The sequence below is a fragment of the Diaphorina citri genome, unplaced genomic scaffold (genome assembly GCF_000475195.1).
Source record: "Diaphorina citri unplaced genomic scaffold, Diaci psyllid genome assembly version 1.1 scaffold228, whole genome shotgun sequence".
NCBI classification, from domain to species: Eukaryota; Metazoa; Arthropoda; class Insecta; order Hemiptera; family Psyllidae; genus Diaphorina; species Diaphorina citri.
The window spans coordinates 110,444-125,295 of NW_007377665.1; the positions used below are offsets into that span (position 1 = coordinate 110,444).

A 14,852-nucleotide genomic window follows, 5' to 3' on the forward strand; every position below is an offset into this window, starting at 1 on the left:
GCCATTTGTACAAGGAAAAAAAAAAAATAATTTCCTTCTTTTTTTCAGCATTGAAACATCTAATGATCCTTTCCTGGTGAGAATGGAAAATGCAATGCAAGCATTCTTAGTGAAAACATCACTTACCAATTCTGAAATGCCACCTTTACCAGAGAACTCACAGTTTGAACTAGTTTTAAAAATTCCCCCCCCTCGATAATATGTACAAGGGAAGAAAAATTAATTTCCTTCTTTTTTTCAGCATTGAAACATCTAATGATCCTTTCCTGGTGAGAATGGAAAATACAATGCAAGCATTCTTAGTGAAAACATCACTTACCAATTCTGAAATGCCACCTTTACCAGAGAACTCACAGTTTGAACTAGTTTTAAAATTGAAGGACTGTCACTTTGTATCCAATGTTGAAGATGACCAGACTTTTCAGGTAATCTAGAATACTGAACATATAACCCATTTAGCTGATCAGTTGGACTTTGGTACCTAATTTTTCCCTCTAACATGAAAGCTGCATCTTGACAATCTACTTTGTACCAAACAAAATGTATTTAAAATTGTTTTTTTCTTTTTTTTTAGAGATTTCAATGGACTGGCCAGGAAGAAAGATTCACACCCAAAGATTCTCAGATAATTCCTTTAGAAAATGTTAATACGAACCCAATGTCCACATCAAACATTTAGCTGATCAGTTGGACTTTGGTACCTAGTTTTTCCCTCTAACATGAAAGCTGCATCTTGACAATCTACTTTGTACCAATCAAAATGTATTTTTTTTTTTTTTTTAGAGATTTCAATGGACTGGCCAGGAAGAAAGATTCACACCCAAAGATTCTCAGATAATTCCTTTAGAAAATGTTAATACAAGTTTTATGCAAGTGGAAATGTATGTGGAACATTATTCACCAAGTTGATCAAAATTTTTTGACCCATGGCAAATCTCCTTAATCTTCATTTTTCTCTTTTACTGCAGTCCAGACTCTGAAAATTTGGAGCAACCTCTGGCTGTAGTTAATGTATTTTATTTTAAATACAGGGTGTCCACCAATGTATGACCTACTCGAATTGTTGGAATTTTTGAAAGATAAAAAAACCCCGTATTTCTTTGATTTTTGCAAAGAATTTTTTTTTTTTTTTTGGCAATATTGAAATTTGCGAAACCTGTGCCTGTGTTCCTTAATCTTCATTTTTCTCTTTTACTGCAGTCCAGACTCTGAAAATTTGGAGCAACCTCTGGCTGTAGTTAAATGTATTTTATTTTAAATACAGGGTGTCCACCAATGTATGACCTACTCGAATTGCTCCAAATCTGTTGGAATTTTTGAAAGATAAAAAAACCCTGTATTTCTTTGATTTTTGCAAAGAATTTTTTGGCAATATTGAAATTTGCGAAACCTGTGCCTGTGTGCAAAACAAATTTTGAGAACTTTTTTTCGAATTTCAATATTGCCAAAAAATTCTTTGCAAAAATCAAAGACATATGGGTTTTTTTTATTTTTTGGAAATTCCAACAGATTTGGAGCAATTTGAGTGGGTTATGCATTGGTGGACACCCTGTATACTTGATTGTATGAACAAAAAGAATAAATAATCAACATACATTATATGGAAACAAACCAGTTTATTTCCTCAAAATATAAAAAATATACATAACAAGGATCTAACTTATTTCCGTACTGCTCCAGGTCCTCCAGGTCTTGCCATGTCCTGTAACATAAAAACAGATGATTGGGTTAGAGTTGAGAATTAGTACCTAGTTATTCTCTTTCTTCTTCTTCACCTTTTCCCATGTACAGACAGGGTCAGCTTTTTTCATTAGCCCTAACAAGGTGATGCACAGAATTACCTTTAGTACCTAGTTATTCTCTTTCTTCTTCTTCACCTTTTCCCATGTACAGACAGGGTCAGCTTTTTTCATTAGCCCTAACAAGGTGATTTCTTTGGGCTGACATTTCATTAAGGTTACAAATTTTAGGAGTGGATGCCATTTGCACTCAACCTTTGCTATTTATTTAGAAAGGGAAATTCAGGCTGGTATACTCCCTGTTGAAAGTCCCCCAGCCAGATATTGTACCTATTTATTAATCTAATTAAAATAAAAAAATTGTCTCCAATGCTATTTCACTCGCAATAATAAAATATTGAATTACATATTGACAAAATCAAGAGTAGTTCAAAATCTAATATATAAAAATGAATGTGTGTGTGTTTGTTCAAAATTTAAGCCTGGCCAAACTGCTCATCCTATGAAACTTGGTCAACTTATTGCTTGCACTCCCGTGAAGGTTATAGGCATATAGGCTATTTTCCAGTTTGTTTTTGTTAAGCTATGCTGAGCAAGACCACTAAATGGATGAGTGACATGAACAGCCATTCCTTAAGGATTTACTAGCAGAAATCCGGAGCAAAGCAACAGATTTTGGCTTGTTATATTTAAAACTATGTTGATTCAATTGAAATTTTGGTCACATTTTCAAACTTCAAACCCACAACTTTAGCCAGCCTAGTTAGCTTAGTTGGTAGTGCGTCTGCCTTGTAAGTGCTAGGCCACGGGTTCGATTCCTGCCCGAGGCGGATTTTATCCTGATGGGATATTTTTTTTATATATTTATTTATTTATTTCAATAACATAATGTTTGTTCTTTGAACAGCTGGCTTTCTCCTATCCTGTCTTCCTTCTCTCTTTGATTTTGGGACCATAGCGGTTACAGTTCCCTCTGTCAAACCTCTTGAAAAAAAAACCCTCAACTTTACTGAGCTAGCTAGCTTCTTGCTTTCCAAAATTTTTCTTTTGAACAAAATATACTTACACTTCTGGGGAAGTTTCTCTGTGGTGGGGTTCTGATACGTCTGTCGGACTTGGATCTGTTTCTGACTACTTTGGAGTGAATAGCACAGGATACACAGTAGTGTAATTTGGCGTAAAGTTTGGGGAGCTGGTAGGCTGTAAAAGAAGAAGAAAAAATAATACATTACTCAAGGGAAAAAGTTTTTGGCATTTCTTAAAATTGATTGAAATTCTCCCCTGGCTTATAAGTCAATATTTTGATAGTTTTTTGCCAAAATAATGTTGCTTATGATGTCCATCTGAGAATGAAAATAAATTGTACATACACTGGTAGTAACTGGCCTCAGTGATATCTCGCACAGCAGCAGCTTCAACTATGTTTCACCCCCCCTCTTAATTACCAATTGCACTGATAATAATAGTGCTTATTTATACTGTTCGCATAGGACTGAAAAGTACCTTTACTCCAGCAGTAGGCTACTACTATTATTGTGGTCAAATTCTCCAATTATATTGAGGATAAAATTCCATACCTCAGCTGGGATTGAACCCATGCCCTCCTGTTTACCAGGCAAGTGCCTTGACCACTACACCACCAAGGTAGGAATTTACACTGATTTGCAGGTAGCTATTCTAATTTGTCCTAAGTAATACCATTTCAGGTGATAACTCATGAAGGGTTAAATCAGTATATTGCCAATGTTCTGAATGCAGTCAACTTGTGCCCTCCTGTGTACCAGGCGAGTGCCTTGACCACTACACCACCGAGGTAGGAATTTACACTGATTTGCAGGTAGCTAATTTGTCCTAAGTAATACCATTTCAGGTGATAACTCATGAAGGGTTAAATCAGTATATTGCCAATGTTCTGAATGCAGTCAACTTCTTAACCCAAAAAGATCAATTGGAGCAAGTTCATTTACAATTATCAGATGAGAAAGGCAATCCTTCACAGAACTATGTCTTCAATGTGATCAGATTGCAGAATGTATCCCAGGTGTAAGTATTGGTGGTTCTCCCCATCAGTTTGTGAAAGTATTAGGTCTCTACTTCAACTCTTTATTTTATTATTATTATTATTATTTTTTTTTTTTTTATTCTCCTTAAATACTTGATTAATTTTTAAAAAACACTCTGTATGAGGGTATTAACTTAATAAGTATGCTTTTAACTCAATAAGTAAAAAAAAAAAATCAAATTGAAAGCTAGGTTGATGGTTAACACTTACCACATTCGATTCAGGTTCTGCTCCAAGTATAGTATAGGTACACGCCATGTCCAATTGTGGTATCACTTGCTGTTCCAATTGTAGCTTGGGTCTTGTATTCTTTTAATTTAGGTACTTAACACACATTACACACAACTGATCGAACACTACTTATTATTCAAAATGAAAATACCTATTTATTATTGTCACTATTGAATTATTTATTATTGTCACTCCAATATTTTATTTATATAGGTATAAAAATAATAATAATAATAATAATAATTCCGTCTACTACGAATCACAGTTGCAAACTGATTTGACTATGAACTTATATGAATAAATTCGAAGTACCATTAAGGGGGGAGGGGGAACGGAAAAAGGCAGAGAATAATAATAATAATAAATAAGGGAAAATATCTCTACGTAAGTAGGTAGGTAGGTAGGTACAGAAAAAAAATAAATGTAAAAGAAATCCTTGAAAGAGAGCTCTGGAACTGCTGCGTATTTTTTCCATAAATTATTAGATATTTTTAATTGCCCTATACACATTAATTAAACCTATCCCTTAAAATTACATATTATGCAATATTAAAGTAAAATTCTTACGTGATTTGCAAGGATCAGCATCAATGTCGTCCGAAATCCTCGTTGGAAATTTCAGCGTCATGAGTTCTTCAATGGTAAACTTGTCATGTTTACTTCTCCGGGCAGTGTGGACTTTGCCTTGGGTAACATCCCCCTTCACATGATGGGCAGTATGGACTTTGCCTTGACTAACATGGGCAGTATGGACTTTGCCTTGACTAACATGGGCAGTATGGACGTTGCTTTGACTAACATGGGCAGTACATCCAATGAGATTCACACTCAATATGAGCATACAGGCCGTCAAAATGGTTAGATTCAACACTAGTGACTTAATCATTATGAAATATGAACTACTATTTTAGTTTGGAATATAAAATGAAAATCTACGAGGACTGAGGAAATGAGGTTAGAGTTAATGAAAAAATTGAACACGATATAAAATGAAAATCTACGAGGACTGAGGAAATGAGGTTAGAGTTAATGAAAAAATTGAACACTTTATAGGAAAAGATATTTTATTCATTTATGAGCTAATGCGGAATGGATTTGTCAAAACAGAAATGAAAATCAGTAATGAATTAATGATGTAAGACGTTGTTGTTGTTGTTGTTGTTTTTTTTTTTTTTTTTTTTTTTTTTTTTTTTTTTTTTTTTAAAAAAAATGCGGAATGGATTTGTCAAAACAGAAATTAAAATCAGTAATGAATTAATGATGTAAGACCTACTTGTCATTCTTTTAAATTTTAAATAATTTGATGACAATAATGATTGAATGATTGCTATGTAGATCTAATAAATTATCAAATTCGATATTGAAACATACAAGCGTACATTTTCCGTTTTATTTGGAAATATTGATTTCAAAAGTGAGGAAAATGGGTTTGATTCCTCGTTTATGTTTGTAGAATTAGGTTTTCACTATCTTCACCCGCCATGATGGTGAGGTTTCCATCAGGTCTCGTGTCACTCTTGCTGTTGGAAGCTCTCAATCTGAAACATTGGAAGAGTTATGACTTATGAAGTATGAAGTGGTGTTAACATGAGAATGCGATCGAGGAACAATAAACTAAATGTGCGAACTAATTGAATTCCAAGTTTTAACTTGAACTCAATGATTTTTCAAGAGTCTTTCCGATTTTTTATTAAATTTGACTTACAGGTATGTTTAACACAAAAGAAAAATTATCATTTGATTTGGGCCGATATGACCCAAACGGTTTATCCAATTTTGATTAATTTGGCACTCCTTCATGTTGTTATTGTTAAAAATCTTAAGGACAATTAATTAAAAACATTTGGTACTTGATCGAGACTATGAACCACTAATCTATTACGTAGGCATGTAGATAAGCTCGAATACAACAAACAAAAACGTATTATTTTTTGTTCCGTTATTCTGACGATTTTCCTAATGTTATCAAATTCGATCTAATAAATTATCAAATTCGATATTGAAACATACAAGCGTACATTTTCCGTTTTATTTGGAAATGTTATTTTAGGTGAGGAAAATGGGTTTGATTCCTCGTTTATGTTTGTAGAATTAGGTTTTCACTATCTTCACCCGCCATGATGGTGAGGTTTCCATCAGGTCTCGTGTCACTCTTGCTGTTGGAAGCTCTCAATCTGAAACATTGGAAGAGTTATGAAGTAAGAAGTGGTGTTAACATGAGGATGCGATCGAGGAACAATAAACTAAATAAGCGATCTAATTGAATTCCAAGTTTTAACTCGAACTCAATGATTTTTCATGGGTCTTTCCGATTTTTTATTAAATTTGACTTACAGGTATGTTTAACATTAACACAAAAGAAAAACTATCACTTGATTTTGGGCCGATATGACCCAAACGGTTTATCTAATTTTGATTAATTTGGCACTCCGTCATGTTGTTATTGTTAAAAATCTTAAGGACAATTAATTAAAAACATTTGGTACTTGATCAAAAACATTTGGTACTTGATTAAAAACATTTGGTACTTGATCGAGACTATGAACCACTTATCTATTACGTAGGCATGTAGATAAGCTCGAATACAACAAACAAAAACGTATTATTTTTTGTTCCGTTATTCTGACGAGATTTTCCTAATCTCTTAATTGATAAGTTCTACAAGAATTCAACATCGACAAAGATCAGGGACTTTATAATCAAAGTCCTTGGCTTATTGTCTGTTATAACTTGGAGCTTTAAGTTAAGTGCAGTTAAATTATGAGTTACGAGAGATGAGGGTTTGTGAAAACACTGTAGGTATAGTTGAAAATCATAAACATAACCCTAAAATTAGCTAAATTACATAGTCTTCTAGATTTTTCTACATATATGTAAATGATAGTAATGTGAATTTTCATCCTTCTGGCTGTTCTTTCCGTGGTATAGGTACGTATCAACTTAAAATAATAGTCCAATAATAGACTTGAATTGTTAGTTTAGTCAGTTTTTGAAAAGCGTTAAACCCCACTAAAATAAAATTACTTATAGCTGATGATTACATAGTCTTCTAGATTTTTCTACATATGTAAATGATAGTAATGTGAATTTTCGTCCTTCTGGCTGTTCTTTCCGTGGTATAGGTAGGTATCAACTTGAAATAATAGTCCAATAATAGATTTAAATTGATACTTTAATCCGTTTTTGAAAAGCCGTTTTTGAAACCCCACTAAAATAAAATTACTTATAGCTGATGTCCTAGTGAGCTTTTAAATTGGTAGTCTTCAACTCTTCACGCAAGCTATTACCTAAATCACACGTAAGTAAAACACATGAGTTATGTGGGTATATATTAATTTGACCTTTCTATAGTACATTATCTACCTACTTTTCTGACGAAAGTTTAAACCCGTGTAACTCAGAATCTCTGCGTGATGGAAAAAAGTGAAAGCAGATTTGAAATACAAAACTTATCAAATAGTTGGTATTATGTATGTTTCATTTTGGTGTTATTGATTGATTCAAATGAAAGTATATTGGGAATGACAGAAAAGAGCTCGATTATTATGAGAAATAACAGAGAATATTTTACTACATAATTTCGATTTACCGCCTTTGTTCAGATGTAGTCCGTCAACAGCATAATCTGTCAACTTATTGCTTGCACTCCCGTCAAGGTTATAGGGCTTATAGGCTATTTGCCGGTTCGTTTTTGTTAAGCTATGCTGAGCAAGACCTCTAAATGGATGAGTGACATGAACAGCCATTCTTTACTAGCAGAAATCCGGAGCAAAGCAACAGATTTTGGCTTGGTATATTTAAAACTATGTTGATTCAATTGAAATTTCGGTCACATTTTCAAACTTCAAACCCACAACTTTAGCCAGCCTAGTTAGCTTAGTTGGTAGTGCATCTGCCTTGTAAGTGCTAGGCCACAGGTTTGATTCCTGCCCGGGGCGGAATTTATCCTGATGGGATATTTTTTTTTTTTATTTTAATAACATAATGTTTGTTATTTGAACAGATGGCTTTCTCCTATCCTGTCTTCCTTCTCTCTTTGATTTTGGGACGATAAGACCATAGCAGTTACAGTTCCCTCTGTCAAACCTCTTGAAAAAAAAAAGAAACCTCAACTTTACTTAGCTAGCTAGCTTCTTGCTTTCCAAAATTTTTCTTTTGAACAAAATATACTTACACTTCTGGGGAAGTTTCTCTGTGGTGGGGTTCTGATACGTCTGTCGGACTTGGATCTGTTTCTGACTACTTTGGAGTGAATAGCACAGGATACACAGTAGTGTAATTTGGCGTAAAGTTTGGGGAGCTGGTAGGCTGTAAAAGAAGAAGAAAAAATAATACATTACTCAAGGGAAAAAGTTTTTGGCATTTCTTAAAATTGATTGAAATTCTCCCCTGGCTTATAAGTCAATATTTTGATAGTTTTTTGCCAAAATAATGTTGCTTATGATGTCCATCTGAGAATGAAAATAAATTGTACATACACTGGTAGTAACTGGCCTCAGTGATATCTCGCACAGCAGCAGCTTCAACTATGTTTCTGATCACAAACTTTTTGATGGCCTTGTCTTTGGGTACACAACGGGCACAGTTGGTACAACGGACTGGGTTCACATGACCTCTTCCATGTTTGGAACGACCTCCGTTTCTTCTTTTGCAAGTCTATGGAAAGAAGAATTTCAAGTTATAAGAAGAGATCATTAAGATCAAATATCAGTATTGAACATAAAGAAGTGGGAACCCTGTACATGGGTATTGTATTTTGATCCTATTCTATGTACATAAATATGAACCTACTTTTCCTGAGATTCAAAACCCCAACAAATTCGAGTCGGGCAGCTGAATATCAACCCCCTGGATAACGTACTTTCCCCATAAAGTTAATATAAGTAACCAGGGCTATATTAACATCAATTTAACAATAATTCACACTCAGACGCTACGTAGTCTAACCCAGTGGGTGATGTCTAGGTATGTACAACCACACTCGGACCTGGAGAGAAATCGGTGACCTCAGCTGCTCTTGTGAACATTATAGCGAAGCGGTGATTGCAGGACAACTAGAAAGCTATTTTAAAGTCTTCATTACTTACCATTATGCTATTTATCTATCCCAAGGTAGATTTTAAAAAAGTTCAGAACATAATCGCTGAGATCCAAAAAGTTCAGGAAGATTTTTTTATCAAAACAAAAGTTTGAGGTTAGTTTTTCATTTCACGTTTCATTTCGTACGTTCCCGTTTTCTAAAATATCCCTCGAGGAAAAAATCCCTCACCTCCAAAGTGGGCCAGTTGCAATTGAAATTTCACTCAGAGGCCCTCTTTCAGATTTATAACCATTAAATTGAAAAAGCGTATTTTCTAAAGACATTCTTCATGTTATCATAAATAATATAATATATAGGTACAGCCGCTTGTGTAACTGATTGACTGACTGACTCACTCATGAGTGAGTCAGTCATACGAATTCTAACCCCCTTCTAGATGAGCTAGGGAGATGCGGTTTTCACCATTGGATTGTATGACTGACTCACTCATGAGTGAGTCAGTCATACGAATTCTAACCCCCTTCTAGATGAGCTAGGGAGATGCGGTTTTCACCATTGGATTCCTTATTTTTTGTACCTACATAGATACTGGGAAAAATCAGAACTCCCGAAATTCCAAACCGTTCCCAAGATATTGACGTTTTTTAGTTCCCCATAAGAAATACACAGAGAACAAGTTTTGAGGCCAGCAAAGCTTTTCCTGCGTTTAGCGTTTAACATTTTCTCTCGCTTTTAGTTTTCAGTTTTCTTCGAAACAAGATTCGGGAACGATATTAGGCCTCAGGGGCGAAGCCCCGGGAGCGCGACGGCGCGACCGTAAACAAGGGAGCGCAAAGCGCGACCGCATGCACAACCCCGCGAAGACCCGGGAGCGCGCAGCGCGACCGTATACGCAACTCCGCGTAGCGAATACGCGAAGCCCCCGGGGGGTGGAGGGGGACGAAGCCCCCCTCCCGAACACGCAGTGCGAGTTTATGCTGATAAATCCCGAGTTAACAACATGACTGTCAGGCAGGTATTTTTCTTTCGGAAACGGTTTCCCCTCTTCAAGATGGCGGATTTCCGTTTCTAAGGGAAATACGCATGTGCCGTGAGTAAAAAATCCCACTGTCAATGTGTACGTTTATCCCCCAAAAAAATCCCTGTTTCTTCGATCTCAATACAACCGCTTTTACAACCGAACAGGGGAGTGGGGCAAAAAAATCCAAACAAAACACAAAAGTCACAAAACTGACAAAACTGGTAGAGGAAATTAATTCAATTTTTTAATTTTTTATTATGTAATTTTTGTGATTAACAGATTATCAGTATCAGTAATAATTATTGCATATTTTGCCATAATTCTATATTTGATCAGTTCATTTTTTTAAACAGTTCAAGGTATTGTGGTATTTCAGAGTTTTCATAAACTCTGGCTCATCAGTGATGTTAGATTGTTAGGTGTAATAAAAAACTAAAATATGATAAAGGTCAAGTTCTTAAAAGGAATGAGGATAGGAAAGTAACATAAAACACTCAAATGCTAGCAATACAAATACCTGGAATCTCTCTATTTTTAATCAATAAACTCCATGAATCTTTCTTTCTGTTGAGAACAAACACACACGGAATGAAATCAAGTTTTAGCAGCCACTCCTAGTGAATCCAATGACTAGAACGAAACACCCTATACAACAACTATTACTTGGAATGATTAGATAGCACCAACATCAGTAGCAATGTTGTTGGACTACCTTTCTCTATCATCAGATATTTTTCTTTCGGAAACGGTTTCCCCTCTTCAAGATGGCGGATTTCCGTTTCTGAAAGGGAAATACGCTTGTGCCGTGAGTAAAAATACCCACTGTCAATGTGTACGTTCATCCCGCAAAAAAATCCCTGTTTCTTCGATCTCAATACAACCGCTTTTACAACCGAACAGGGGAGTGGGGCAAAAAAAATCCAAACAAAACACAAAAGTCACAAAACTGAACTGACAAAACTTGTAGAGGAAATTATGTCCCTGAAGTTACAAACGTTGGTAGAAAAAAATCCAAAAATTATACAGGGTACGACAAAATCCCGACAATGGGGCACAACCAAATGAAAATTTTTTTCGAGATAGAGTCCTATTCCGATGTAAAAGTACCCAAAAAGTGCATTGGCGCACTCCAAAACTTGTAGAGGAAATTAATTCAATTTTTTTAATTTTTATTATGTAATTTTTGTGATTAACAGTTTATCAGTAATAATTATTGCATATTTTGCCATAATTCTATATTTGATCAGTTTATTTTTTTAAAACAGTTCAAGGTATTGTGGTATTTCAGAGTTTTCATAAACTCTGGCTCATCAGTGATGTTAGATTGTTAGGTGTAATAAAAAACTAAAAAATGATAAAGGTCAAGTTCTTATGAGGAATGAGGATAGGAAAGTAACATAAAACACTCAAATGCTAGCAATACAAATACCTGGAATCTCTCTATTTTTAATCAATAAACTCCATGAATCTTTCTTTCTGTTGAGAACAAACACACACAGAATGAAATCAAGTTTTAGCAGCCACTCCTAGTGAATCCAATGACTAGAACAAAACACCCTATACAACAACTATTACTTGGAATGATTAGATAGCACCAACATCAGTAGCAATGTTGTTGGACTACCTTTCTCTATCATCTTTAACATACACATTGAGTGGATTTGCTGTATTTTTCTTTGTGTTTTGGTTTGGGATGTGGTTCGTACATTTGACGGCAATATTCTACAGTAAATACAAGCTACATCGTAAAGTGCCCCTGTTGCCTCAGGAAATGCCTTACCCTGGGGTGACTATCCTCAAGCCACTCACTGGAACTGATCCAAATCTGTACAGTAATCTGGAAACTTTCTTCACCATGTCTTATCCCAAGTATGAAATATGTTTCTGTCTGGAAGATGATGTGGATCCTGCAGTGCCTCTTGTAGAAAAATTATGTAAAAAATATCCAAATGTAGATACTAGTGTGTTCATTGGGGGACAAGTTGTAGGAGTGAACCCAAAAATAAATAATATGGAGCCAGGGTATAAAGCTGCCAAGTATGAGCTTATTCTCATATCAGATAGTGGTATCCGTATGAAGGAAGATACATTGCTAGACATGGTGAATCATTTGAAACCTGGAGTTGGACTTGTACATCAAATGCCCTTCACTTGGGACAGGAAAGGTTTTGCTGCAGCATTAGAGAAAACATACTTTGGGACAGCTCAGGCCAGGATTTACTTAGCTGCCAACTTCCTCCAAATACCATGTCATACAGGTTAGTATTTTGTTAGTGAACCAATTACTGTATGGAGTGTATGAACCAAATGGAGAGATTAAATATGTGTATTATCAGGATGTACTTTGAATGACAAAGCACCTAATAGTATTTTTATGCCTTTTACAGGTATGTCAACACTAACAAGGAAATCAATATTTGATGAGTTGGGTGGAATAAAAACATTTGGCTGCTACCTAGCTGAAGAACGTATGAAGGAAGATACATTGCTGGACATGGTGAATCATTTGAAACCTGGAGTTGGACTTGTACATCAAATGCCCTTCACTTGGGACAGGAAAGGTTTTGCTGCAGCATTAGAGAAAACATACTTTGGGACAGCTCAGGCCAGGATTTACTTAGCTGCCAACTTCCTCCAAATACCATGTCATACAGGTTAGTATTTTGTTAGTGAACCAATTACTGTATGGAGTGTATGAACCAATGGAGAGATTAAGCATGTGTATTATCAGGATGTACTTTGAATGACAAAGAACCTAATAGTATTTTTATGTCTTTTACAGGTATGTCAACACTAACAAGGAAATCAATATTTGATGAGTTGGGTGGAATAAAAACATTTGGCTGCTACCTAGCTGAAGACCTTTTCTTTGCAAGAGCCTTGTCTGAGCTAGGCTGGAAGATCACCATTAGTGGACAACCAGCATGGCAAAACTCTGGCTACTGTGATGTAACCAGTTTTAGAAACCGGTTAAGTCGGTGGGTGAAATTGAGGATAGCAATGGCTCCATTCACCCTGGTATGTGAACCTCTCTCTGAGTGCCTTATCTTAGGAGCATTTGCAAGCTGGGCTGCCTCATTCTTGTTCCAAATAGATCCTGCTGTGTTTTACTTGGTTCACATTTTAGCATGGTTTTTATTAGATGCCATTCTCATTTCCATCATTCAAAATGGATCCTTGCCATTTAGTAAGTTCCATTTAATTGTTTGCTGGCTTTTCCGTGAAGTTCTAGGACCATGGGTATTTTTTACATCTATTTGGAACCCTGTGATAAAATGGAGAACTAGGACATATAAGTTAAGATGGGGTGGTATAGCAGATGAGTACAAACAGTATATTGATGTATAAGAACCAAATACTTATGTTGAAACCCATGAGACTGTGATATAGATTGCCTGGCAACTCAGACATTGCTTAAAATCCAATGTATCTGTACAGAACTCACCAATACCGATTCCCCAATGATCTACTGGTATCTGTTTACTGTACCACCACCACCACCACACTCTGTTTTAACCCTTAATTAGCAAACAATTTCCTACTTTATCAAAGAGATTAGTCATACATTCCAATTGGAAAAATATTGGGCAATGTGTCTTATGAATTTATTGTATAATTCCCCAATGATCTACTGGTATCTGTTTACTGTACCACCACCACACTCTGTTTTAACCCTTAATTGGCAAACAATTTCCTACTTTATCAAAGAGATTAGTCATACATTCCAATTGGAAAAATATTGGGCAATGTGTCTTATGAATTTATTGTATACAATAGTGAGTAGCTATCTTTGTTCTAGATGTAGGTAAATATTTAAATTGTCAAAAATTAGTTTTTAGATTAATTTGGGTGGAAGTTTAATAATTTTAGGAAGAAAATCTGTGAAATTCCTTTCCAAGTTGTAGTTAAAATTACATGTATCTACAATTCTACAACCAACACAGTTGGGACAACTGGGCAAAAAACATTGAAAATCAAAATGTGAACACAGTGTTACCATTTATATTGCCACAAGTGTTTTGAAAATTCGAAGGGAAACTAAAATTTTGACTCTTAGATCCTTATCTATTTGAAGAAAAATGATGTTCTTCTTGCTTGTTATTAAGACTTGTTGACTTGGAATCTGGAGGTACCCACATAAGTCTGGATGGTTTTCATATGTAGAAAAAGCCTTCAAATAAATTTATTATGGACCTTCTAGATTCCTGTTGATTTTTGTAGGTGGAAGGTTTTTTGTTGGGTATGATTCTACAATAATTTATTAATTTTATTCTCATGTAAGGTACCTATACTTTTTTTCACAAAGCTAAAATGGGCTCACACACCTGAGTATAACATTTAAATGTACCTAATATCTCTAGTTTAGTGTGTGGAATAGGAAGTTCTGTTCTTGGTACTACTTCTATCAAAATAATTTACTCGTATCTTACAGTCAAGACCTTATTTGAAATGTGACTCATTTGATCATGCCCTTACGTAATCTATAAGGTGACATAATAACATGATAATCTAAACAAGTTCCTAAAATTTGTTCAAGGATTTAGAAATATTTCAGATCGTCACAGAGAATAGTTTTGCTGGATATGAAAATCAGAAAACAGATACGAGTAAATTATTTTGATAGAAGTAGTACCAAGAACAGAACTTCCTATTCCACACACTAAACTAGAGATATTAGGTACATTTAAATGTTATACTCAGGTGTGTGAGCCCATTTTAGCTTTGTGAAAAAAAGTATAGGTACCTTACATGAGAATA

General features: G+C 35.1%; 2 protein-coding genes and 2 long non-coding RNA genes across 5 annotated transcripts; 1 reads left to right on the forward strand and 3 right to left on the reverse strand.

Annotated features, from left to right (window-relative positions):
- Nucleotides 1-6,063: 6,063 nt before the first annotated feature.
- Nucleotides 6,064-6,924, reverse strand: LOC113466212. Its single transcript, XR_003390681.1, has 2 exons — nt 6,367-6,924; nt 6,064-6,206 (listed from the first exon to the last, which is right to left on the reverse strand). It is a non-coding gene; the product is annotated as an uncharacterized LOC113466212 (long non-coding RNA).
- Nucleotides 6,925-8,150: 1,226 nt separating this feature from the next.
- Nucleotides 8,151-9,258, reverse strand: LOC103506336 (40S ribosomal protein S26). Its single transcript, XM_026821406.1, has 3 exons — nt 9,120-9,258; nt 8,511-8,688; nt 8,151-8,340 (listed from the first exon to the last, which is right to left on the reverse strand). The coding sequence occupies exons 1-3, from the start codon at nt 9,120-9,122 to the stop codon at nt 8,159-8,161; spliced, it is 363 nt and encodes a 120-aa protein (XP_026677207.1). The 5' UTR covers nt 9,123-9,258; the 3' UTR covers nt 8,151-8,158.
- A 1,335-nt stretch (nt 9,259-10,593) lies between these two features.
- LOC113466213 lies at nt 10,594-11,792 on the reverse strand. Its single transcript, XR_003390682.1, has 2 exons — nt 11,719-11,792; nt 10,594-10,806 (listed from the first exon to the last, which is right to left on the reverse strand). It is a non-coding gene; the product is annotated as an uncharacterized LOC113466213 (long non-coding RNA).
- LOC103506337 (ceramide glucosyltransferase) lies at nt 11,233-13,594 on the forward strand. 2 transcript variants are annotated; one of them, XM_026821407.1, is made up of 3 exons: nt 11,234-12,192; nt 12,589-12,748; nt 12,877-13,594. In XM_026821407.1, the coding sequence occupies exons 1-3, from the start codon at nt 11,704-11,706 to the stop codon at nt 13,440-13,442; spliced, it is 1,215 nt and encodes a 404-aa protein (XP_026677208.1). In that variant the 5' UTR covers nt 11,234-11,703; the 3' UTR covers nt 13,443-13,594. The 2 variants fall into 2 exon arrangements, with proteins under 2 accessions (XP_008468942.1, XP_026677208.1); XM_008470720.3 differs by lacking the exon at nt 12,589-12,748 and having other exon boundaries at nt 11,233-12,352.
- Nucleotides 13,595-14,852: the final 1,258 nt, after the last annotated feature.